Source organism: Panthera pardus, unplaced genomic scaffold, assembly GCF_024362965.1.
Source record: "Panthera pardus isolate Hobbes unplaced genomic scaffold, ASM2436296v1 HiC_scaffold_18, whole genome shotgun sequence".
NCBI lineage: Eukaryota > Metazoa > Chordata > Mammalia > Carnivora > Felidae > Panthera > Panthera pardus.
The window spans coordinates 17,260,531-17,288,169 of NW_026526743.1; the positions used below are offsets into that span (position 1 = coordinate 17,260,531).

Genomic DNA, 27,639 nt, shown 5'->3' on the forward strand with positions numbered 1-27,639 from the left:
CTCTGGAAACCACCAACCTGTTCTCTTTATTTTAGAGCTTGGTATTTTTTTGGCTTTTTTTTTTTTTTTTTAGATTCCACATATAAGAGAGATCATATGGTATTTGTCTTTCTCTGACTTATTTCACATAGCATAAATGCCCTAAGATCCATCCATGTTGCAACTGGCAAGATTTCATTCTTTTTTATAGCTGAATAAGATTCTGTTGTGTGTATGTATGTATGTATGTGTATACACACATATATCACAATTTCTTTATCTCTTCATCCATCAGTGGAGACTTAGGTTGTTTCTATACCTTGGCTCTTGTAAATAATGCTGCAGTGAACTCAGGGCTGCATATAACTTTTTGAGTTAGTGTTTTTGTTTTCTTAGGATAAATATCCAGAAGGCTAATTGCTGGATCATATGTTACTTGAGTTTATGCTGAATTTCATTATTAATCATCAGGGAAATACAAATCAAACCCACAATGAAATATCACATCATGCCAGTCAGAATGGCTACTTAAAAAAAAAAAAAAAAAAAAAAAACTAAACTAAAATGTTGGTAGGGATGTGAGAAAGGGAACCCTTGTGCACTGTTGGTGGGAATATAAATTTGTACAGCCACTTATGGAAAACAGTATGGAGGTTTCTAAAAAGAATTTAAAAATTTTTTTATATCTGGACATGATTGCCCCTGAGAGCTCTCTTCCAGATTGCTACAATCTTGTGGGTCTCAGGATGTGATCCCCATTGGTTTTAAAAGTTAGATGTTTCGGAGCTCATCTCTCAGGTGAAGATCCTAAAAGTGGAGTTGCCCGATGTGGCATTCAATTCCTTGTTCCCCGTAGAAGCTCCAGGTTTTGAGTTATCTCCCAGTTGTGGGTTGCCACTCTAGGGCTGAGGTTTATGGTGAGATTGTCTCAGCCTCTCCTACATGCTTTGATGTGGTTTTGTTTGCCCAATGTGTAGTTGTCCCTTAGCCAGCCTTTACGTTTTTTTTTGAGGCGATTACTCCATATGTAGCTGTATGTCAGTGTGTCCTAGGAGGAGGCGAATTCTACTGGTTCTTCCCTATTTTGCCATCTTGAACTGAAACCCATTTTTACCTAGTTTGACAGAGTTTTTTGAATGCTGGGAACTGAAAGAAAAGAACACCACCACACAACCATCATCTTTTGTAGTCTTTGCTGATTGGCTCTGTGTTGGGATACTCCTTTACAATTTATCTAGGATTTCTCTGAATTTAGGGATTATCTGGATGTGAATCTTGTCTTCTCAGGTCTTTCTTTAGTATGCTTCTTGGATGGGCAGGTGTATGCCTTTCTAAATCCCCCATATATACATCTGATTTTGAATACCCTAATTTCCCTGAGTCTTACCCTAGCTTTTCCTTCAGGCTGTGGATTATCTATTGTGTGTCTCTATCCATGTCTTGCCCCAGATTTCTGTGGATTTGTAGTCCACTGTGTCTCTGTCTCTCGAAAATAAACGTTAAAAACAATTTTAAATTAAAATTATAGACCTTATTAATAATGGGAGTTGGAATTTTACTCTCCTAATGAAAAGTGCTTTTTGTTTTACCATTTATTAGGAGCCCAGTAGAATTAAGCAGGAAAGGGATTGTCTTATCTTGGGCATTACAACAAAATACCATAGACTGGGTGGTTTAAACAGACATTTATTTCTTACAGTTATAGAAGCTGGGAAATCCCAAGATCAAAGTGCTGGCAAATCCTGTGAAGGTCCAATTCCTAGTATGTAGACAGCTTCTTTCTGTCTACAGAAAGAAGTCCTGCACTCACAGGACTTGTGTATACAAATGGAAAGAAATCTCTTTATGTTCTTATAATCTCTCTCCCACTTCTTATAAAGGTACTGTTCCCATCATGAGTGTCCCACCTTCATGACCTAATCCAAACCCAATTACTTAGAGCCCCATCTCCAAACACCATCACAATAGAAATCAGGGCTTCAACATATGAATTCTGGGGGGCTACAAACATTTAGTCCATAATAGGGATTTTTCTTATTCACCCAACTAACAAACTTTTTCTATAATATAATATTAAGCAGGGATGGCATTCAGATTACTTTGTTCAGAACCCTCATGCTGAAGGACATGATCATAGTTTGAAGAAATGCAAAGGCACACTACAATTTGGGTCAGGAAGACTTAAAATAAAAAATGTCATTTCTCTCAAAATAAATATATAAATTTAATGTAATTCCAACTATCAAAGAGTTTTTGTATTTTGAGAACACCATCTTCATTTATATAGAAAGAAAACTAGAATAGCCAATAAAACTATGAAAAACAGCGAGGACTTGGTCTAATATGCAGTATCAAAACGCAGTAAGGCTAGTGTTAAATCAGTTTATCAGTTAATATGGTATTAGTATAGAAGTAGAAAAATAAATTAGTGAAATGAAAATACAGAATAGATTTTGGTACAAGTGAAACTACAGGCAGTTTCAGTTGAATGAAGAAAAGATCATATGGTTAAAGGATCACATAACTGAGTCAGTTAAATAGGAAAAGGATGGTACTGGTAAAAACAACAGGCCTTTCCTACTGACCCATGTGTAGAAAGAGAACCTTAGATTTGCCTTCATACCAGTTTCCTTGAAGAAAACACTACTGTAGATTCATTTGTATCCTGTACCTAGATGAGGGAAGAGCTGTGAATTGGCATGAAAACATGGCTAGCCTATATGACTAAGGTATCATAAGTCTTGGGAAAACAAGGTAGCAGCTTCCCTGTGCTTAAGTGGGTTTCAGTCTTACAACTGGGTGTGCCCCATGTGATGGGGGTACACCATGCAGATGCAGTGGTGGGTTATAGTAAGATATCCTGGGTGAGAACGTTGTTTCCCAGGGCTTAGGTGAACTGCACCCATTCTGACCTTTTCTCCCTTCAGCAGTACATAGGTCCTCGAAACTATCTTTGCTTGGGTAGTTGCAGTATTGTAAAGGTGGTTTTGTTGTTGTTGTTGTTTTGATCAGGACAAAGCTAATAATAAACCTAATGTTGGGTTAAAGCCTATTCTGTTTTTTTGATTGCCAGTTCAAATCTGTGATTGCTGTTGGTGGACACTGCAGATTGGTGTCAGAACTATGTGACTGACTGCTGAGTAGATGGGTTATTTTAACAAATTGTGCTTGTATAACTGGAAACCCATCTGGAAGAAAATAACAATGAATCTTCATTTTATAGGACGTTAAAAAATAAATTCTAGATATATTAAATATTTACATATTGAAAAAAGTAAACAATAAACAACTTGCAAGAAAACCTAAGAAAAATTACATATACAATCTAGAGATTAAAGTATCTTTTTAACCAATCCGTAAGCTTAGAAAAAATACATATCGATTACACAGAAATTTAAGATATTTTTATGGAAAAATATTTTTATGACAAAAATTAGGCAAATTCCTAACGTCTAACATATAAAGAGGTCTTCAAATTTGACAGATAAATAATCCTATAGGAAAATGAGCCAACAATGCAAAAGTTTACAAAGCAGCAAATCTAGGAGCAGTTGAGGTGTATGCTCATCAGACAAACATAAATTTAAGTAGTATATTACCATCTATTGCAGGGTTAGAGGAAAGATGTGTTTCTGAAAATGACCGATATTATCTATTAAAATTAAAAAATAGTATATGTCCTTTAATCTAACAATCTTTTGCCTCAGAAATAAAAATATCTGAAATTTAAGGTCTGATTTTAAGAATGTTAAAAAAAAAATGTTTACTGTAGGGTTGTTTGTGGTGGCAAATAACTAGCAACAAGTTGAATCAGTAGGGAATATCAGAGTAAATTTACAGTATACAGTATCCCAGGTGTTACTCATCTTACTCTATCTATCGTAATCATTGTTGCACCTTGGCACCAACCCACTGCAGGCACCAAAAGGTAATCCTCCTAGTTTGGTCTGAATTAAGAGTTCTAAATTGCTCTGGTGACTTCACAGCTGTACAAATGGAAGGGCAAAACACTTAAGAAATACAAGGGGAATGTTTAATGAAGAATGGAAGAAAATAGAGGATAATTTAGATTCATGAAAACACATAAACAACCCCTGGAATTTATAATCTTAAAACCAATCTTCAAAACTGCTAATAAGTGGTGTAGTACTATGGTTTTATTAGCATTTCATTATTTTGTATTTAAAAGAAATTGATATATTTGACATATGCCTAGGGTTTAAATATTGCATACTCATTTTTATCACTTCAAAAAGAGCACTAACAACTCTTTATGTGTCAAGTTGTTGTGGAAAGGGATCAAGTAAACAAAAATTGGCAAAAAGATTTGCTTCACATAAAACAATACTGTTTAGGTCTCAGATCTCTTTTAGCACCATTTTCACCAAAGAAACAAACAAACAGGGGATCTATCAATTATATCTGGCAGAATAGAGAATAAAAATGTCTGAGGTTAAAATTGAAGGTAAAATGCAAGAGTTGAAGTTTTATTCAGTGGCATATTTAAAAATTTAAGAGTAACTTGGTTTCTTCATTTTAAAAATCTCAAATTATTAATGCTAATGCTAGTTATGTGGGGTCTTAAAATTTCTGATGTTTCAGTAAAAACTAGTTCTTAGTAGTATCAAGTCTGTGCCAGTATTATTAAATCATATGATTCTTAAATGTATGTAACCCACTTAACCTGTTGCAGAATCATGCTTTAATTTCTGAGACCACACATATTAGTGATGTGACATGCAAGAGTACATTTAAATAATTTAAGCTACCATCCAATTAAAAAAAAATAACTTCTAATAAAGGTATGATTTTAGAAATATTTTCTATAAAATAGTAGCATCTGCCTGGGATTGTGAGTCCATTATTACATGTACTGCATGTACAACTTTCCTACTCCTATCTTTATCTTTTTTAATTTTCAGGAATAGCACAAACAATAGGACACATATATTCCACAACCCAGAGTTAACTAACATTTTGTTATATTTAGTTGGAATCTTTATTTCTTTTTAATGATGGTATTTAGATACAAAACTGAGATATCCTTTAACAACCATGCTTGGTCCCATTTCTTTTCTGCTACCTTTCTTTCTAGAGGCAATCACTTTTGGGAAATGAGTGTGTATCCTTCCAATCCATTCTTCAGTTTTCCATAAAAATGTTCTTCCATAACTAATGCTTAATAATAGTGTTGATTTCATTCAAATTCACAGAGCTAACGATTATAACATATTGATCTCTTCATTTTTTTCACGCCACATGATTTTTCAGGTCTTTCTATTTATATATATAATCTGTTATACTTAACTACTAGAGAATATTCTACTGTGTGCCTATATCACATTGTATTTATCCATTTCACAAGCAACACACGTTTCCAATTTTTTGCTAATGTAATTCATGCTGCAATGAACATAAAGATACATGACTCCCTAACTTAAGTACATGTATCAGTTTCTTGGGTATATGCATATACACTCAAGAGTGTGTGTTCTGGAATCTATTTTAGAAATTCTTTCCTACTGGAGGTTTTAAAAACATTCTCCTATAAAATTCTTATGTTACCAAGTTTTGCTTTTTGCATTCTGGTCTTTACAATACTTTTGGATTTCATAATAAATTCTTTAATGTATTACTATGGCAGAGATCCAATATTTTTTCCACATGAAGAATCAGTTACCCTGAGACCATTTTTTGAATCATCCATAATTCCCCTACCAACTTTTGTTATCATCTCTATCAATTAACAATTCCCCATAAAGGCATGCATGTTTCTGAATACAATATTCTGTCCCAATCTTTGATTTCTATGAATGCATCAAGAACAAATACTTTTGATTACATCTGTAGCAAAAAATTTTAAAAATGACAATTTTGTCTCTTAATTTAAAATCTTTATACCTCTCATATCTTTGTCTTAATGCATCAGGTAGGCCTTCCAGAACCATGCTGCTTAGTGTCCATGACTGGATCCATACTTACTTCAATGAGATTGCTCCTAAAAGCACATCATTAACAATGTTTGCTGTGGGAGTTTTGGGAGCATAGGTTTTTAAACTATGATACTTATTAAAATTGTTAGTATTTAAGTTTTGATTTGTTGAAGTATTTTCCACATTCAAGCCACTTTATTATAAAATGAATTTCTGGTATACCATTAAGTCTGAGTTTTGCTGAAGCTTTTCCTAAATTCAAGGCGTTTATCGAGCTTTAGTGAGTATGAATTCTCTGGTGTCTAATATGATGTGACTTCTGGCTAAAAGCTTTCCCACATTCACTACACTGATAAGGTTTTTCTCCAGTATGGATTCTCATATGCAGAGCAAGAGTTGAGAACTGAGAGAAGGCTTTTCCACATTCATTACAACCATAGGGCTTTTCACCTGTATGGCTTCTCATATGAACAGTAAGAGATGAGCTTTGACAGAAGGCTTTCCCACATATTTTACATTCATAAGGTTTATCCCCCGTATGAATTCTCACATGTACAATAAGTGATGTGATTCGAGAGAAGGCTTTTCCACATTTATTACATTCATAGGGTTTCTCTCCTGTATGAATATTGTGATGTTTAATGAGGTATTGCTTCTGCCTGAAGATTGTTCCACATTCATTACATTTATAGGGTTTCTCTCCAATATGAATTTTCTCATGCTCAGTGAGATTTGATTTGCCACTGAAGGCTTTCCCACATTCTTTACATATATAGGGTTTCTCTCCTGTATGACTTCTCTGGTGTCTAATAAGGCTTGACTTCTGAATGAAAGCTTTCCCACACCCCTTGCATTCATAAGGTTTCTCTCCAGTATGTATTCTTTGATGGATAATCAGGTTTTCTTTCTGGCTAAAGGCTTTTCCACATTCATTACATTTAAAGGGTTTCTTTCCACTGTGGATATTCTGATGTTTAATGAGGTACTGCTTCTGGCTGAAGGCTCTTCCACATTGATTACATTCGAATGGTTTCTCTCCTGTATGGATTTTCTCATGCTCAGTGAGATATGATTTGCCATTGAAGGCTTTTCCACATTCCTTACATGCATAGGGTTTGTTTCCAGTATGATTTCTCTGGTGTTTAATGAGGCTTGACATCTGAATAGAAGCTTTCCCACACTCATAGAGTTTCTCTCCCGTATGATGTTTCTGATGAGAAAGGAAGTTTCTCTTCTGACTGAAGGCTTTTCCACATTTATTACATTTATATGGTTTCTTTCCTCTATGACTTCTCAAATGTAGAGTAAGGGATGAGACTCGAGAGAATACTTTACCACATTCAGTACATTCATGTGATTTTTCTCCAGTATGCATTTTCTTATGCTCTATGAGGTTTTCCTTCAGGCTGAAGGTTTTTCCACATTCATTACATTCATGAGGTTTCTCTCTAGTATGAATTTGATCATGCTGAAGGAGATCTGCTTCAGGCTTCAGGCTTTCCAACATTCTTACCACACAGATATTTTTTCCAACAAGAATTCTTCAGTATTTCTTGACAATGTGACATAGATGAAAGCTTTTCCACACTCACCAAATTCATAGGTTTCTCTCCAGTATTAATTCTCAGGTATCTAATGAAGCTGAATTTATGATGAAAGACTTACATTGCTTATCCTGAGATTAGACAATTACAGATTGGGATGAAACATATAATATCAATTGTATTCTTAATGGTTCTTTCTTAGCTTCACTTATATTTGAGTATAAATTATGTTCTGAACTCTCTTAAACTGAGTCTCATACATAGAGATGTAGTCGTAAAGAATCAACATCTGTCCTCAAAGGAAATACTTTTCTGTTATGCCCAGGTTTTCTCGTTTTTTTCTAAACTATATTTTCATGGAGAAAGATGAGACTTAACTCTCATGTCTTCCATGATGAGTCTTCATCTATTTATAAATTTCCCAGACCTTTTCTAAAAGGGAATAAAAACAAAATCATCATTGAAAAGAGCTAATAACTGTAAAATATTTAGTGCCTAGCATGTAGTAAATATCCAATAAAGTGGCTATCATCATCATCAACACTAACACTTGTGATTTTTTCCAGTATTTTTAACAAAAATTTTTAAATGTGGTATTGTAAAATAGACTCTTTATTTCAAACCTAGTCCCACAGTAAAAAGAAAGCTTAAATACAAATAACAGTCACAGGAACATGTAGTTTAAACTGTTTTTATTTTTATTATTTTTTTAAGTTTATTTATTTTGAGAAAGAGAGAGGGGGAGTGTGCACATGAGCCAGGGAAGGACAGAGAGAGAGGGAAAGAGAGAGGATCCCAAGCAGGCTCTGCACCATCAGCACAGAGCCCAATGTGGGGCTCGAAACCATGAACTGTGAGATCATGACATGAGCCGAAGTCGAGAGTTGGGAGGCTTAACCAACTGAGCCACTCAGGCACCCTGCTCAAACTGTTTTTAAATGTAACTTTTGCATTTTATAAATCAGTAAAATAAAATATAAAGAACAGGTAACAAACAGGATGAAAAAACAAACACATAAGATTGGGAGAGCCTAAGATGAAAGGATAAAAAATAAATAGAATTATTAAAGAGGACATATGGTTAAATAAGATATTTATTCTGTATCTTCCTGAAACTCCATTCAAATGATAGTACGAGGATGAAGGGAATATACTCATAAACACTGCAGAGGTTGAGAAGACACCGGTGGACGAAAAGATTTAGGAAATTTTGAAAGGAAAGCAAATAAAGAACTACAAATTAACAGCAGAATCAAGTGGCTTAAATAAAAAGCCAGCAAAAGAGGATGCTACCTAGAAGCAAGGTAATTTGTGATACAGCTGTCAACACAAAGCCTCTATAACTGGAGTGACTGGGTAAGAGTAGAAGGTGGAACTTATAAAATGATTATAAAAGCAGCAGCTTATGTACCTAATTCTCCTAACTGGAAGGACATAGGAATTTATTATCCAAAGTATAACCAGGAGCCTCCAAACTTAGTGATGATAGGCAACGTAGATACTGAAAAGAGGGAGTAAAAATTCCTATGTAGAATAGGGTTCCAACCCCTTTCTACTGCTGCTCTTTAGAAATGCTGGTGGTTGGTGGTGTCAAACAATAGATGGGTTGGTTTCTTTTTTCTTTCTTTCTTCCTTCCTTCCTTATTTTTATTTATTCTGAGAGAGAGAGGGAGAAAGAGGGCACACAAGGGGCAGAGAGAGAATCCCAAGCAGGCTCCACATGGACAGCACGGAGCCCCATGCGGGGCTCAAACTCACAAACCATGAGTTCATGACCTGAGCTGAAATCAAATCAGACACTCAACCAACTGAGCCGCCCAGGCACCCAGGGAGGATTCTTTACTGAAAAAATGAAAAGGTCATGAAAACACTTACAGATATTCACATTTGGAGTCATTTAAAAGAATCATCTAGATATCGGACTAAATGCTGCATAGTGAAGCCCACCATTTTACAAGCCCCAACCACGCACAAAGATTACAATAGTGTTTCTGGTACCTCAATGTTAAATTTTAACATAGAGCTAAAGATCACAAAAAAATGATGAAAGCCCTAATGTGAAAGCTAGATCAAAACAAATAGGAAAAAACAAGGAAAGGAACAAAAGAAACACACACATAAACAATACTGTAATTAGTATCACAGAAGCACTGAAAACACAGAAATATCAACAGAGTTCTTTTTCTTTTTTTAATTTTTTTTTTCATGTTTATTTTTGAGAGCAAGAGAGACAGAGTGTGAATGGGGGAGTGCAGAGAGAGAGAAACACAGCATCTGAAGCAGGCTCCAGGCTCTGAGATGCCAGCACAGAGCCCGACATGGGGCTCGAACTCATGGACTGAGATATCATGATCTGAGCTGAAGTCGGATGCTTAACCAACTAAGCCACCCAGGCACCCCTATCAACAGAGTTCTATACTGAAGTGCTTTTGTAAATAAGTAATATGTTGAACTAAAAAATTCAACAGCTTAGGGGAAAAAATTCCAGGAAATCTCCCAGAATAATTAAAAAAAAAAAAAAAAAGGAAGAATGGAAAGAAGGGAGAAAGAAATAATGATTAGAAAATTAGTGGGTTAGTGGAGGCATCTAAGAGGTTCAAGATCTCTTAAAGGAGTTCCAGAGAAAATATGAAGAAAAATTAATACAGGAAATTTTCTAAATCCCATCTTTCATGTTAACAAGTTGATCATATATATATTTATATACATATAATATATAAAATTATGTATGTATAAAAGATTTTATTTTCAAAAGATTTTATTTTTATTTTTTTAAATGTAGTTTAGGGGCACCTGGGTGGCTCAGTCGGTTGCGGGTCCAACTTTGGCTCAGGTCATGATCTCACGGTCCATGGGTTCGAGCCCCACATTGGGCTCTGTGCTATCAGTTCAGAGCCTGGAGCTTGCTTTGGAGTCCGTGTTTCCCTCTCTCTCTGCCCCTCCCCCACACATGCTCTGTCTCTCTCTGTCTCTCAAAAAATGAATAAATATTAAAAAAAAATTAAAAAGAAATTAAAAAAGAAAAAAATGTAGTTTAATGTTTATTTATTTTTGAGAGAGAGAGAAAGCACAAGCAGGGGAGGGGCAGAGAGAGAGGGAGACACAGAATCCAAAGCAAGCTCCAGGCTCTGAGCTATCAACACAGAGCCTGATGCAGGGCTCAAACCCATGAACCAGGAGATCATGACCTGAGCCGAAGTCGGACCCACAACTGACTGAACCACCCAGGTACCCCAAAAGATTTTATTTTTAAGTAATCTCTACACCCAGAGTGGGGCTTGAACTTACAAACCCGAGATCAAGAGTCGCGCGCCCTACCAACTAAGCCAGCCAGGCACCCCCAAGCTGATAATACTGTAAAATGGTTAAATCAAAAGTAGGTAAAATAGATGTATAAAATGTGAGAATAAACACCAGTTTATTGAGTTGAAAGTGGTTGCCTATGTGGAGGAGGAACTGTGGGTGACGAAGGATGGTGCAAGCATAACTATAATCCTATTTCACTTTTAAAAGCCCCTACGTGTTATACCTGCAGAGATGTCCTTGAAGACCTGAGCCTTTTAACCTGAATTGATCTATAATCGTATAGTAACTATAGATAGTACTCTTTTTATCTAGTCTCAGTTAAGTTTCACATGGCTAAACAGCAAAGTACATATTAATGAAAAAAAGTAAAATAGGCCAGAAAACAGCCATTTTTGCCTTGAAATCTGATTTACTGCAGTGTTTTGATTATTGATACTATCATTTCTAGATATAGAAACTGTCGTTGCCATCAATTTCAGTTTTCATTTGTTTTCTTTCTATCATTATGCCTGAAATGACTGGCACCAAAGCTCTTCTTTTGTGAAAAGCTCTTGTCTTGTCCTCACTCTCAATCCTTTCTTTTATAAATGTTTTCTACTGGCTGCAAATCTTCAGTGTTATCCTGATCTGTCCTAACCCTCTCAAACTTTTATCCTCATTTTCTTTTTCTTTTTTTTTTTTAAGATTTTATTTTTAAGTAATCTCTACAACCAACATGGGGCTCAAACTTACAAACCTGAGATCAAGACTTGCATGCATGCCTCCTCATTTTCTTATAAATCATTGTAAGAGCTGACTCTAGTAATATACTGTCACTCACATCAATGCTATAATTTCTAAAATTAGAAAACAAAAACCCTCAACCTTTACTGCATGCCATAGGCAAAAATTTACTCAAAATGAATTAAAGACCTCAACATAAGTGTTAAAACTATTTCTTTTATAAAGAAAAAATGGTAGACTTAATCAAAATAAAAAACTAATGCCCTTCAAAAACACAGTTAAAAAAAAGAAAAGCCAGACTGGTAGAAACTGATGAAGGGCTCATATCCAAAATATATAGAACTCCTAAATCTCAGGAAAAAAAGGTAATCTAATTTATAAAATGGGTAAGAGACTAGAAAAGATATTCACAAAATCAGATATATGAATGGCCAATAAGTACATTAGATGTTCATCCAAACTAGTGATCAGAAATGCATATTAAAATCCCAGTGAGATACATTACACACCCATTAAAATGGCTAAAATTAAAAAACTGCCATTCCAAGTGTAAGAATGTGAAGCAACTATCTTTCAAAAAACTGTAGGTGGGAATGAAAAATGATACAGCTACTTTGGAACATAATCTGAGTATTTTATAAAGTTCAATATATACTTATTCTGTGCAGCAATCCCATTTCTAGGCATTTATTCAAGAAAAATGAACATATATGTTGACACAAAGACCTAGTATATGAATGTTCATAATAGTCAAAAATGGAAATAATCTAAATGTCTATCAATGACAAATTATATCCATACTTATAATAATAATCAGCAATAAAAAATGAAATATTCATATACATAACATGAATTAATCTCAAAAATGTAAAACTAAATCAAAGAAATTAAATGCTAAAGATTATGCAGTGAATGACTACATTTATATGAATTCTAGAAATGGCAAGTCCTAGTAACATAAAGCCAATTAGTGATCACCAGGGATGGGGGAGGGGTATGGCTCTACAGCAAAAGGGCACAAAGAACTGTTGATGGATCTGTTCTATATGTTGGTTTTGGTGTTGGTTTTATGACTGTATACAATTACCAAATTTATCAAATAATATACTAAAGGGGTTGACTTTTATGGAAATTATACCTCAATAAAGCTGAAAAAGTAAATCTTTCCACACCTGAAGCTCTACAACAATCACCAGTTATTTGTTAATCATCTTCTTTGTGCTCAAGACTGCAGATAACAAGGGTAAAATACCAGCTTTTGTCTCAATGAGCTTCAATGTAGGTCTTAAACATGAAAGGGAAAAATACAAATGTAAGAGAGCATATACTTAGAATTCAAGTTGCTCTGGAAACTATAATATGCTTTGGGAACAGAAGATTAGAGATACTGGGCTAAAAGTGATAATGAAGGGACATTTTAATAAAAATGAAGCCCAAGGGTAAATGATGGATAGGACTTTGATAGATGGCTCACTGCACAATCAAAGACGAAGATGCAAATAATTTCATATATATGAATGGGGAGGGAAGAAGGGTACAACTGATACTATTTAAAACTGAAATAATAATCACAATTATCAACAGTGTGGGAAAGAGAGGAGGGAGACTAAAAATACACTAAAGTATAAAATATACATCATTCCTTAGTGAGGAGTAAAGTATAGTACCTGAAGAAATGGAAGACGAAGACTAAGAAAGTTATGAATATAAAGGCAACCAAGAGAATATAACAAAATAATTATTATAATAAAATATAACAAACTTTCCATTATTTTCAGAAGGAAAGGCATATGTACTCAAGGAAATCAAAGATCCTATAGTAAAGGATAAAAAAGATGAGGTCAAATTTAAAACAGAACACATAATATTAAATAAAAGAACCAATACTAACCATACTGTTCCTGTCAATAAATACAACTAGAAAAAAAAGAACTATTAAAAGAAAAAGACTATGACAGGCTCATACAGATAATTCTCAGGCTCCAACACACACTTCCTGAATCAAGAAAACCTCCAGGTAAGGCCTAGCAATCTGTATTTAACAAGCCCTCTAGATGATTTTGACACACGCAAAGGTTTAACAACTGACATAATAAAACCTACCTAAACTCTCTGTAAGGTACACATCTAAAACAGGGTGCCTGGGTAGCTCAGTTGGTTAAGTGACTGACTCTTGATTTCAGTTCAGGTCATGATCTCACCGGTTCATGAGACTGAGCCCTACATCAAGCTCTGGCACTGACAGCACAGAGCCTGCTAGGGATTCTCTCTCAGCTCTCTCTCTCTGCCCCTTCCCTGCTTGTGTGCATGTGCACGTGCACTCTCTCTCACTTCTATCTCTCAAAATAAATAAACATTAAAAAAAAAAACATTAGAAAAAAGGAAATTTTCACTTGTAAAATTCAAATTAAAAAAAAAAAATTTAATGTTTATTTTTGGTAAAGAGACAGAGCACAAGCAGGGCAGGGGCAGAGAGAGACAGACAGAGAGAGAGAGAGACACAATCCAAAGCAGGCTCCAGGTTCCAAGCTGTCAGCATAGAGCCTGATGCTGGGCTCAAACCCACGAACCGTGAGATCATGACCTGAGCTGAAATCGGATGCTTAACTGACTGAGCCACCCAAGCACCCCTCACTTGTAAATTTCAAAATATACTGGCTTGAACAAACACTTTGGTCAAAGATAAAATTAAAATAAATTGCAAAACATTCAGAAAAATTCAAAAACAATGTATATCAGAGCCTATAGAACACATTTGAAAAAAATGCTTGGGTAAGTTTTAACATATATGTTTACATTATTCTAAAAAGAAATAACATAGGGCACCTGGGTGATTTAAACTCGGGTCATGATCCCATGGTTCGTTGAGATCTAGCCCTGCATCAGGCTCTGCAGTGACAGCACAGAGCCTGCTTGGGATTCTCTCTCTCCCTCTCTCTCTCTGCTTCTCCCCTGCTTGTGTGCGTGAGCTCGCTCTCTCAAAATAAATAAATAAGCTTTAAAAAAAATAAAAAGAAATAACAATAAAATAAGCATTCAAACCAAGGAATTACAATAAGGAAAAGTAAATGTAAGAAAAAAAAAAGTACAGATAAGAAAAATTAATTATTACAAACAAAATTTGAAATAATAAATCCACAAGTTGATTCTTAGGGAAAAACTAAAGAGGAATAACAGCAAAATTATAAAAATAAAAAATGATTACTTGGAAATAACCATAGACAGAAAAGGACTGTAGAGATTATTCGCTCACCTCCATACAAACAAATTTGAAAACCAAATATTACCTATGAAAACTGAGACCAGAAAAGACAAGAAACCTAAACAGTAAAGTAGATATAGAAAAAAAGAGACCCTTGTTATTTTATTACCCCAGTAGATGGTTCAAGATGTGGAATTTACTAAACTTTTACAAATGACAGTAATAACATTTATTTAAAATTTTCCAATTCTTAAATTCATTATATTTGCAAAAGTATGATGTAGAACAGATCAGGACTTAGCCCACTATATTCCTAACTAAAGAAAACACAGAAATGACATCTTGGTAATTAACACATCTTATATATTTTTTTAAAGTTTATTTATTTATTTTGAGGGAGAGAGAGATAGCGGAAGTGGGGGAGGGGCAGAGAGACAGTAGAGAGAGAGAATCCCAAGCAGGTTCCGCATGGGCAGCACAGAGCCTGATGCAGGGTTCAAACTCACAAACTACGAGATCATGACCTGACTCGAAACTAAGAGTCAGCTTAGTTTCGAAACTAAGCTGCTTGCTTATCAGACTCAGCCACCCAGGTGCCCCCCCACCTAAATATTTTCAAAATAGAAGTCAAAATACTCTAATCCTAAGGAAACTATTTTTGTGCTATAATGCCTGACTTGAGTAGTTGCAGCAGAGATCCTAGGACCTACAAAACCTGAAGTATTTACTATCTGGACATTTACAGAAAGTTTACTGGCCTCTTGCCCTACAGTGATCATTTCTCCCTTCTCTACTTGGGTGGAACTAGGATGCACTGTTGACCCGTTTCAACCACAACTAAATGATCAACAGAACCTGGAGGAAATCTGGATCATTTAAAGGATCACAAAGACCAAAGCTACCATGCAAATCTTCATTACTCACCACATAACTGTTATGTGACCAGGAAATCAATTCTTATATTCCTTAAACCAGTACATTTTGGGGTTTATTATAGTCACTTAGCTTTACCATGATTGATATACTTTTTAGTCCTGTCTAATGCTTTACAATATCATGTATCTGTAGATACCTACTCAACTTGGACACCGTAGCATGAAAGTAGTAACAGACAATAAGAAAATGAATGGACGAGATGCACTGAACATGGCCATGTTTCAGTAAAACTCCTTACAAAAATACATAGTAGGATGTAGTTTGCCAACTCCTGCTCTAACACGTCACCATTTTCACAGAATACATTTAAGAGTTTGGTTGACATTTGAGCATTCTGATATATATTTTGAAAATATTTAATCACTAGACTGGACCTCTTTCCTCAACTGATTCACATAACCACTTGCTACTCAAAATCTGCACTTAGATGTCTAATACGGATCTAATTTACCCTGCCCCAAATCAAACCCTTGTTCTCCCAAACCAACTCCCAAATTCTTCTCATCTCGTTAAATAACAACCTTATTTTCTCAGTTGTTCAAGGCTTGAGCTCAACCCTTGAACAACTCTCTCCTAGGTAACACACCCATTATGCTTCCACATCCTCTTGGCTTTATCTTCAAAATACAGTCAGCATCTGGCCATTTCTCATAATTCTCACTAGGACCACCAAAGTCTAAGCCACATTATGTCTTCCCTGTATTATTTAATAGACTCCTCACTATTCTTGCTACTTTTGCCTTTGCCTCTTTATATATCTTCTCTCAACACAGCAACAACAGTATTCTTGTCATAGTCAAATCATGTCATTGTTAAAGCCTCCTTGTATACTCATAAAAACATTTAGAAGAAAGCACATTTAATAGTGGCTGCTTCTGGGGAACAGAAATGGAGAACTGAGGGCCAGGATTGAGGAACCATTCTTTAATTTTCTTAAAAAACTTTTTTGTTGTTGTTCATTTTTGAAAGAAACTGATTGAGCAAGTGGGGGAGGGGCAGACAGAGAGAGAGAGAGAGAGAGAGAAAGAATCCTAAGCAGGCTTCGAGCTGTCAGTGCAGAGCCTGATGTAGGGCTCGAACTCACAAACTGCGAGATCATGACCTGAGCTGAAACCAAGAGTCGGATGCTTAACCGACTGAACCACCCTGGCGCCCCTTAATTTCCTATTAAGTATATGTATTGGATTTTAAAGATGATAGTATTATTTTTAAAGAGTAACAGAGTGTGAACTAGTAGGAAGTCAGCACTAATTTCCAGCCTGCTATATTGTTAAAAAGCAAGAGAGTGAGAAATGTTGTGCTATGATAGTAGGTAGGAAGGGAATAAGAAATAATGATAAGGGGTAATATTCAACTCTCAGATGGAAGTGGGGAGAAATAAAATGTTAGTGAAAGGGAAAACACAATATTTAGGCTAGAAAATTTATAAAATTGAGACTACAAATGAAGTAAAGAGGCTAGCATCCAGAATAGAGGTTACAGGGGCAAGCAGTCCCCCAAAATCTGAGAAAAAAAAAGAGCATGATCAAGCAAGAGAATCTGGAAATGTTATTTAGGTATCTAAAGAATTCCCAGCAACTGTTACTCCAATGGGCTTATAAAAAAACTTGCCTCAAAAGTTTTTTCAGAGGTCGCAGGTTGAGTAACTATAAGAGGGGCGCCTGGGTGGTTAAGCATCTGACCTTGGCTTAGGTCATGATCTCTGGTTTGAGTTCAAGCCTCACATCAGGCTCTCTGCTGTCCGTGTGGAACTGCTCTGGATCCTCTGTCTCCCTCTCTCTGCCCTCCCCATGTGCACACTCTCTCTTTCAAAAACAAACATTAAAAAAAAAAAGATATATCATAAAAAAATAACAATGAATCTTTATCCCATTCATCCTTCTGGGTTCCTTCTTACTCACCTGGAAAGCACCTCCTTTACATTTCTTCCTCAGTTATTCATTGCTCTTCTTGTTTAAACTGGTGTCTTCAAACTTCTAAACAGTGACACAGGACTTGGACATTACTCTTGAGGGTCAAAGCAGAATCCCATAATTCACGCTGAGACCAAAGGATCCTTAAGGGATTTGATGGGTAAAGGAAGTGCAGTTCCTGGGGATGCACAAGGAAGCTGGTCTATGAAAAAGAACAAAGTAATGATGACCTTTTGGCTTAGAAGCTGGAGCACACACATACACATGAGCACATTGAAAAAGAGCATTTACACTTTGCATCCTCAGCCAAACCCATTATGCCATTTAAAGCCTCCACACATTTCAGGAATGGGAAACAGAATTTAGGTTATTTATTTTTCAGAATTTAGGTTATACAGAGAAATTACAAGACTGAGTTGTTAAAGTTCTACAGAATCACAACCTGTGCAAGTGTCACTTGTGGCCTTGTCCTGATTAAAGAGTCACAGTTTTGAATATCATTTTCCCCAATAAAAACATTTTTGTCAGGGTGCCTGGGTGGCTAAGTCAGTTAAGTGTTAGACTCTTGATCTCACCTCGGGTCATAATCTCATGGTTTGTGAGATGGAGCCCCACATTGGGCTCTGTGCTGACAGCATGGAGCCTGCTTGGGATTCTCTCTCCCTCTACCTCTGCCTCTCTACTTACCCCCCTCAAAATAAATAAGCATTAAGGGGAAAAAAAAAAAATCTAGGCCTCCAATATGTAATGGAGAATGAATGACAAAAGTCAAAATTACTCAGAAGCTCTTCCCTGACTCAGATATAAGAGGCTTAAAATCTGGCTGGACAGTGTTACTAATTGATGAAACAGGTAATGCAAAGGGGAATGGATGGAGGCAAACCATAGGAGGCGGAGATACCAGAATTAACATTTTGGACACAAAGAGCGTGAAGTTCCGGTGTAGCCTCAAGGTGGAGCTGTCCATTAGCAAATTGGACAGAGCTCAACTACGAATGGACATTTGTTAGTCACCTGTCAAGTGAAGCCACAGCAGTGGAATTTTGTTCTTAGAGGGGGAAAAGAAAAAAAAGATAATTCAGAAACTTAGGAACACTAATAGCTAAGGGACAAACAAACATTAAGTCACTAATGGAGCTTTTTTTTTGAGGGGGAGGTTATTCCTTGGTTTTGACTGGAATTATACAAATGAGAGTAGTGTAATGGAAGTCAAGGAAACATTCAAGAATGAGGCAGTGATAAACATCTGGAAAGTAATGGACTGAACACAGAAACTGAATCCCTCCATCCGTTAAAAATGGAAATATACAACACAGGCAAGCAAAACTGTGATTCTTACCCTTGCCCTAACTATTGCATCTCCCTCCTCTGACAACCGTTATTTTCTGGGTAAACTTCAAAAGGTCTTTCATTAACACTAAAGAATAATCTTCATATACATAAAAGTTCCTTCATGCACCTATGAATACACATTCTTTTTCCCACCCACTAAAAAAGTAGTATATTGCACCAAACAGGCACACTTTCTTCACAAAATAGCTTGAAGATTTTTAAAATGTAAGATATGTATTTCCATTTGGTCAAGTCTTATTTTGGGTCTTTCATTAACACTAAAGAATAATCTTCATATAGATTTTTATACATTTCTTATTTATTCCTAGGTGTTTTATCTGATTTGTCACTATTGTAATTACTGTCTTCATTAACTATTACTGATTACCTTTTTGTATGTACCAAAGCTATTATTTGTGTATATGCATTTTTGTACCATGGTTCTTTTTCATTCTACTGAAAAATATATTAAGCGCGATACAATACTAGAAGGAAGTGTCATTTTAGAAGAAAATTTGTTTCGCTACATTTACAAAGGCCAACCTTTGGTCTGGGGAAAACCTGGTCAAATTACGAGTCACTGCCATGTCACTGAGAAACAAGAGAATCTTAAATCTGTTACCTGACATCTCTGAACCAAAGACAGGACATCATCCTTCCCAATTCTGTGCTGTCTACGCTAGTGGAAACTAGCTCTTAAAGCTCTTCCTTAGTCCAGAGCTTTTCAAATTGGCCTCACCAAAGTTCCTCCAAAGAACTGAGTCAATACAGAGGGGGAGTCTAGACATCTAGAAACAAGTTTTCCGGAAATGTTTACTTTAAAAAATTGTTAATACTAATTTTGTTTTCTACTGCACAATGAGTCTGCTTTTATATAAAAATCGCTTTAAAAAGTACTTATCTCTATATCTTAGCCATTTTCCTTTCTTTCAGAAAAACGGATGCTCCAGAAAGATGCATCTTTATTAATTATTTTAGAAACGAGAAAAGTGAGGTTGAGGTTACTCAACCATAAAGCTCACAATGCCATCCATTCTCACACACTTGGAACCACAGAGTTCTCACACAAGTGGTACCTCTACAACAATCTCATACACTCCGTCATACCCCCACCCCCACCCCGCCGCGGTCCCGCCCCAGTTTCCCCCAGTACCCCTGCCCCCATCCACATAGGCTTTGAACAATGCACGTCATAGAAGGCGATTCCTCCCCTTTAGCCTCTCCAGCCATGTCGCAATCTCCAAGAATCCTCCCCTACAGCCTCCCTGACCAGATTCCGAGCCCAGAAACCCAGGTCCCACGCCCAGATCTGCGCTTCGCGAAGCCGAAACCAAACTCACCGGCAGACAAAGACGACCATGGCGAGCCAGAAAGTCTGCGCCTGCGCACTCCTTGGCTGGTTTAACACTCCCAGAGGTCTCCTGGGCTCCGTCAAGCCCCGGCTCAATACCGGACAGAATCTGTCGGTATTGGCCGGTCCTCTACTTTTCTGACTGCGGACTACATTTCCCATAAGTTTCGGTGGTTCGAGTCAGCTTTTTCGCGCTTTCTTTTCTGCGCCAGAGTTTGTGGGAGTGTCTCCCTGGTGAGGGGAGGAGTGTAAGTAGACCGAGTCTCAGGACTCAGTTTAATACTCGACCTGTGTTAACTTTACCTTTGGGAGAGGGCAGTGGTGTGCCTTGGGTTATAATAAACTCAGTTCAGGCATGCCGGGCTTACTCCAAGTAGGAGCCAAGGGGCAAGGCTACCTACCCCTGGAGCGCCGAAACACTGGGCCGCAATTCATGCCTCAGGGTGGGTAGGGGCGGGGATTTCTTTGGCGGGGTTCGAGCCGGGCGCCATCTTCGTCGCGAGTGTGGCGCTTAACTACATTCCCCAGGAGGCACCGCGTTCGCCGCTCCTTCCCTCAGCGCGGCTGGCAGCTTTGAGCTGAGTTGTGTTTGGACGCTAGCTTGTGGTGGTCTCTTAGGGGTTCGACCGGGCGACTAACACGTTTCAGAGAAGGCCGAGGTTGGACAAAGCCCAGAGCCCCCGGCGTCGGGAGGGAGACCTGAGTATTAAGTCTATTCGGGCAGAAGGGGCTGAGGAGGGGCAGTTGTGAAATTTCGCCACTGTCCCAGTGATATGTGTATGTGTGATTGTGAATATGTGTGATACCGTGTGTGCCGGTGAGGATTAGCTCATTATGCCACTGTGAGTCTGAGTTACTGTGTGTAATACTGTGTATGGATATGGGTTACCTGTGACTGTGTGTCCCCGTAGTGAGTATGCGGTTGTGACTGTGTGACCTTGTATTCCACTTTGTGTACAAGGGTAGAGAGCTTTGTGAATGAGCTCCCGTGGGTATTATGACTGTGGGGAGGGTCGGAAGGTGTTGTGTTTGTGATTGAAGGTGTTACTTTGTGTCTAGTGGTGGGTGTGAGACTGTATGAATTTGGGGAGATTTGTGTTGGTGACTGTGTCACACATAGTCATGTGTGGGAGTACAAGACGGCTGTGAGCCTTGACAGTAAAGACCCTGACTCCTCTCTCTGACCCTGAGATTGATTTGCAAGCTCTGATGTGGAGGAGCAAATGGAGCCAGTTGACCTTGTCATCTGGGCCCCAAGAATGGTCTGTTATATCCTTCCCCATCTTGATTCTCTTCGAGAGAGCTCTCCATTGGAAGAGGAAATACTGGTTGTGATAATGAAAAGTTATGTTAAAGGTGCCTTGGTATTTTCTCTTTATTTCTGAAATGCTTTATTTTTGCTTTTGTTTCCCTTACCTCAGGGGACTTATCTAGAAAAAAATTGCTACAGCAAATGTCAGAGAAATTACTGCCTGTGCTCTTTCCTAGGATTTTTATGGTTTCAGGTCTCACATTTAGGTCTTTAATCCATTTTGAATTTATTTTTGTGTATGCTGTATGAAAGGGGTCCACTTCATTCTTTTGCAAGTTGCTTTCCAGTTTTCCCAACATCATTTGCTGAAGAGACTGTCTTTTTCCCATTGGATATTCCAAAGATTAATTGACCATTCAGTTGTGGATTCATTTCTGGATTTTCTATTCTGTTGATCTATGTATTTGTTTTTGTGCCAGTACCATACTGTTTTGATTCCTGCAGCTTTGTAATAGAATTTGATGTCAGGAATTATGATGCCTCCAGCTTCGCTTTTCTTTTCAAGATTGCTTTGGCCATTCAGGGTCTTTTGTGGTTCCATACAAACTTTAGAATTGTTTGTTCTAGTTCTGTAAAAAAACTGTTGGTATTTTTTTAATGTTTATTTATTTATTTTGAGAGAACGTGAGAGAGCGAGGGAGGGGCAGAGAGAGGGAGAGAGAGAATCCCAAACAGGCTCTGTGCTGCAGCACAGAGCCTGGTGTGGGGCTTGAATTCGCAAACTGAGATCATGACCTGAGCCAAAATCAAGAGTTGGATGCTTAACTGACTGAGTCACTCAGGCACCCCACCTGAGTTGGTATCTTGATAGGGATTGCATTAAATGTGTAGATTGTTTTAACTAGTATAGACGTTTCAACAATATTTGCTCTTCTAGTCCATGAGCATGGAATGTCTTTCCATTTCTTTTGTCAATTTGTTTCATCAGTGTTTATAACACTTTTATAAAACAGTGTTTATAAAACTGTAAGTTTTCAGAGTACAGGTCTTTCACCTCTTTGGTTAGATTTATTCCTAGGTATCTTATTATTTTTGGTGTAATTGTAAATGGGTTTGTTATATTCTCTTTCTGCTGCTTCATTATTGGTGTGTAGAAATGCAGCCTATTTCTGTAGATTGATTTTGTACCCTGCCACGTTACTGAATGTGTTTATCAGTTTTAGCAGTTTTTTGGTGGAGTTTTTGGGTATTCTATATATTGTATCATGTCATCTGTAAATAGTGAAAGTTATACTTCTTCCTGATTTGGATGCCTTTTATTTTTTCTTGTTGTCTGATTGCTGTGGCTAGGACCTCCAGTATTAATGTTGAGTAACAGTGGTGAGAGTGGAAAACCTTGTCTTGTTCGTAACCTTAGGGGAAAGGCTCTCAGTTTTTCCCTACTCAGGATGATGTTAGCTGTGAGTTTTTCATATATGGCCTTTATTATGTTGAGGTATGTTCTCTCTGCTTTGGTGAGTTTTTTTTTTTTTTAATTTTTTAATGTTTATTTATTTTTGAGAGACAGAGCATAAGTGGGGGAGGGGCAGAGAGAGAGGGAGACACAGAATCCGAAGCAGGCTCCAGACTCTGAGCTGTCAGCACAGAGCCTGATGCAGGGCTCGAACTCAGACTTCGAGATCATAACCTGAGCCAAAGATGGATGCTTAACTGACTGAGCTACCCAGGTGCCCTTGGTGAGAGTTTTTATCATGAGTGGATGTTGTAGTTTGTTAAGTGCTTTTTCTGCATTTATTTAAATGGTCATACAGTTCTTTTTATTGTTTAAAGTTTATTTTTGAGAGAGAGATCGCACGCACGTGTGTGTGCGTGTGTGTGTGTCTGTGTGTGGGGGCGGGGGAGGGACAGAGAGAGAGGGGGGTAGAGGATCCAAAGCGGTCTTGGCGCTGACAGCAGTAAGCCTGATGTGGGCCTCGAACTCTCAAACTGCAAGATCTTGACCTGAGCCAAAGTCAGACAGTCAATCAACCAAGCCACCCAGGCATCCTGAAATGGTCATATGGTTCTTATCTTTTCTCTTATTGGTGTGCTCTATCACGTTGATTGATTTGCAAATATATAATCACACTTGCAACCCAGGAATAAATCTCACTTCATTATGGTGAATGATTTTTTTAAATGTATTATTGGGTTCTGTTTGCTAGTATTTTATTGTGAATTTTTCCATCTATGGTCATCAGAGATACTGGCCTGTAGTTCTCTTTGTGGTGTCTTTATTTGCTTTTGGTGTCAGGGTATTGATGGCCTCATGGAATGAATTTGGAAGTTTTCCCTCCTTTTCTGATTTTTGGAATAGTTTGAGAAGAATAGGCATTAATTCTTCTTTAAACGTTAGGTAAAATTGGCCTGTGAAGTCATCTGGACCTGGACTTTTGTTTATTTTGGAGTTTTTTATTACTGATTCAATTTCATTGCTGATAATTGGTCTGTTCAAATTTTCTTCCTGCTTCAGTTTTGGTAGGTTATATGTTTCTAGGAATTTATCCATTACTTCTAGGTTGTCCAATTTGTTGGCATATATTTTTTAATAATATTCTCTTGTATTTTTGTGCCATTTGTTGTTATTTCTCCTCTCTTATTTGTATTTATTTAGGGTCCTTTCTCTTTTTTTTGATAAGTCTGGGTAGATGTTTATCAATTTTATTGATATTTCAAGGAACTAGCTCCTGGTTTCATTGATCTGTTCTACTGTTTAATTTTCTGTATTATTTACTTCTGCTCTGATCTTTATTTCCTTCCTTCTGCTGATTTTAGGTTTTGTTTGTTATTCTTTTTCTAGCTCCTTTAGTTGTATGGTTAGGTTGAAATTTTTCTTGCTTCTTGAGATAGGCCTGTATTGCTATAAACTTGTCTTAGAACTCTTAGAACTGGTTTTGCTGCATCCCAAAAATTTTGAACTGTTTTGTTTTCATTTTCATGTACTTTTTTATTTCTTCTTTTATTTCCTGATTAACCTATCATTATTTAGTAGCATGTTATTTATCCTCCATGTACTTGTGGTCTTTCCAGATTTTTTCTTGTGGTTCACTTTAGTTTCACAGTGTTGTAGTTAGAAAAGATGCATGGTATGACTTCAGTCTTTTGGAATTCGTTGAGGTTTGTTTTTTGGCCTAATATGTGACATATTCTGGAGAATGTTCCATGTGCACTTGAAAAGAATGTGTATTCTGATGTTTTAGGATGGAATGTTCTGAATGTATCTGATACGTCTATTTGGTCCAGTGTGTCATTCAAAGTCCTTGTTGACTTTTTGTTTGGATGATCTTTCCATTGATGTAAGTGGGATGTTAACGTTCCTGCCATTATTGTATTGTAGATTTGTTTCCATGTGTTTATGAACTGCTTTATGTGTTTGGGTGCTTCCATGTTGGGTCTGTAAGTATTTATGATTTATATCATCTTGTTGCATCATTTCCTTTATTGTTATATAGTGTCCTTCTTTGTCTCTTGTTATCCTCTTTGTTTTAAAGTCTATTTTGTCTGATCTAAGTATCGCTATTCCAGCTTTCTTTTGAGATCTATTTGCATGATAAATGTTTCTCCATTCCCTCACTTTCAAACTGCCGGTATCTTTAGGTCTAAAATTAGTCTCTTATAGGCAGCATATAGAGGGGGCTTGTTTTTGTTTTGTTTTTATCCCTTCTGTCACCCTCTATCTTTTGATTGGAATATTTACTCTATTTACATTTAAAGTAACTATTGATATGTGTTTATTGCCTTTTTTTTTTTTTACTTGTTTTGTAGTTGTTTCTAAAGATTTTCTGATTCTTTCTTGTCTTTTACTCTTTCACCGTTTGCTGGTTTACTTTAGTGGTATATTTGTATTTCTGTTTTTCTTTGCATATCTGTTAGTGGCTTTTGATTTCTGGTTTCCATTATGTATGTACATAACATCTTGTGCATATAGCAATCTATATTAAGTTAATGGTCATTTAAGTTTGAACCTATTCTTTACTCTTGTCCTCCCCATGTTTTAGGTATATGGTATCACATTGTACTTCCTTTTTGGTGTATGTGTGAGATTCTTGACTGATTTTTTACAGAAATATTCATTTTTAATGCCTTTGTGTTCTCTACCTTCATACTGTCATTTTTAGTCTTTCCTTTCCACTCAAAGAGTACCCTTTAATATTTCTTACAGAGCTTGTTTAGTGGTCATGAATTCCTTTAGTTTTTGTTTGTCTGGGAAACTCTCTTCTTCTATTCTGAATGATTGGCTTGATGGATAGAGTATTCTTGGTTGCACATTTTCCCCATTCAGCCTTTGAATATATCATGCCACTCCTTTCTGGCTTTGCAAGTTTCTGCTGAAAACTCCGCTGATAGCCTTATGGGGTTTCCTTTGTATGTAGCTGTCTTCTTTTCTCTTGCTGCTTTTAATATATTTTTTTACCACTGTATTTTGCCAGTATGATTATAACATGCCTTAGTGTGGATCTGCCTTTGTTGATTTTGTTGGGGGTTCTCTTTGCATCCTGGATCTGGATATCTGTTTCCTTCCCCAGATTAGGGAAGTTTTTAGTCATCGTTTCTTTTTTTTTTTTTTTTTTTTTTTTTTTAATTTTAATTTTTTAAAATTTACATCCAAATTAGCATACAGTGAAACAATGATTTCAGGAGTAGATTCCTTAATGCCCTTACCCATTTAGCCCATCCCCCCTCCCCCAACCCCTCCAGTAACCCTCAGTTTGTTTTCCATATTTAAGAGTCTCTTATGTTTTGTCCCTCTCCCTGTTTTAATATTATTTTTGTTTCCCTTCCCTTATGTTCATCTGTTTTGTCTCTTAAAGTCCTCATATGAGTGAGGTCATATGATATTTGTCTTTCTCTAACTAATTTCACTTAGCATAATACCCTCCAGTTCCATCCACATAGTCGCAAGTGGCAAGATTTCATTCTTTTTGATTGCCGAGTAATACTCCATTGTATATATATACCACATCTTCTTTATCCATTCATCCATCGATGGACATTTGGGCTCTTTCCATACTTTGGCTATTGTTGATAGTGCTGCTGTAAACATTGGGGTGCATGTGTCCCTTCGAAACATCACACCTGTATCCCATGGATAAATGCCTAGTAGTGCAATTGCTGGGCCATAGGATAGTTCTATTTTTAGTTTTTTGAGGAACCTCCATACTGTTTTCCAGAATGGCTGCACCAGCTTGCATTCCCACCAACAATGCAAAAGAGATCCTCTTTCTCCACATCCTCGCCAACATCTGTTTTTGCCTGAGTTGTTAATGTTAGCCATTCTGACAGGTGTAAGGTGGTATTTCATTGTGGTTTTGATTTGTATTTCCCTGATGATGAGTGATGTTGAGCATTTTTTCATGTGTTGGTTGGCCATATGGATGTCTTCCTTGGAGAAGTGTCTATTCTTGTCTTTTGCCCATTTCTTCACTGGATTATTTGTGTTTTGGGTGTTGAGTTTGATAAGTTCGTTATAGATTTTGGATACTAACACTTTATTTGATATGTCATTTGCAAATATCTTCTCCCATTCTGTCGGTTGCCTTTTGGTTTTGCTGATTGTTTTCTTCACTGTGCAGAAGCTTTTTATTTTGATGAGGTCCCAGTAGTTCATTTTTGCTTTTGTTTCCCTTGCCTCCAGAGACGTGTTGAGTAAGAAGTTGCTGCAGGCAAGATCAAAGAGGTTTTTGCCTGCTTTCTCCTTGGGGATTTTGATGGCTTCCTGTCTTACATTTAGGTCTTCCATCCATTTTGAGTTTATTTTTGTGTATGGTATAAGAAAGTGGTCCTGGTTCATTCTGTACAGCATGTCGCTGTCCAGTTTTCCCAGCACCACTTGCTGAAGAGACTGTCTTTATTCCATTGGATATTCTTTCCTGCTTTGTCAAAGATTAGTTGACCATAAGTTTGTGGGCATTGTTTCTTCAAATAAATTTTCTTCCCCCTTTTCTCTCTCTTCTGGGACTCCTATAATAGGAATGTTATTACGCCTGATGGAGTCACTGTGTCCCCTAAGTGTATTCTTAGTTTGCATAATTCTTTTTTCCCTCTTCTGTTCAGCTTGATTAGTTTTCATTACTCTGTTTTCTAGGTCATTAATTTGTTTCTCTGCTTCTGACAGCCTGTTTTTCATTC

The 27,639-nt window shown here is 36.9% G+C and overlaps 1 protein-coding gene across 3 annotated transcripts in view; it reads right to left on the reverse strand.

Moving 5' to 3' along the window:
- Window positions 1–1,649: 1,649 nt before the first annotated feature.
- Window positions 1,650–27,639, reverse strand: part of ZNF260 (zinc finger protein 260) — a 74,612-nt gene continuing 48,622 nt past the window's right edge. The window contains exons 1-4 of one of the 3 annotated variants that reach the window (XM_019423178.2): window positions 20,209–20,617; window positions 19,491–19,656; window positions 17,525–17,738; window positions 1,650–7,888 (exon numbers count right to left, since the gene is read on the reverse strand). In XM_019423178.2, the coding sequence (XP_019278723.1) occupies window positions 6,190–7,419 (1,230 nt within the window). In that variant the 5' untranslated portion in view covers window positions 7,420–7,888; window positions 17,525–17,738; window positions 19,491–19,656; window positions 20,209–20,617 and the 3' untranslated portion in view covers window positions 1,650–6,189. Of the gene's footprint in view, window positions 7,889–11,511; window positions 11,524–17,524; window positions 17,739–19,490; window positions 19,657–20,208; window positions 20,618–27,639 lie in introns of those variants that run through there. The other 2 variants (XM_019423177.2, XM_053906391.1) reach the window with 2 other exon arrangements.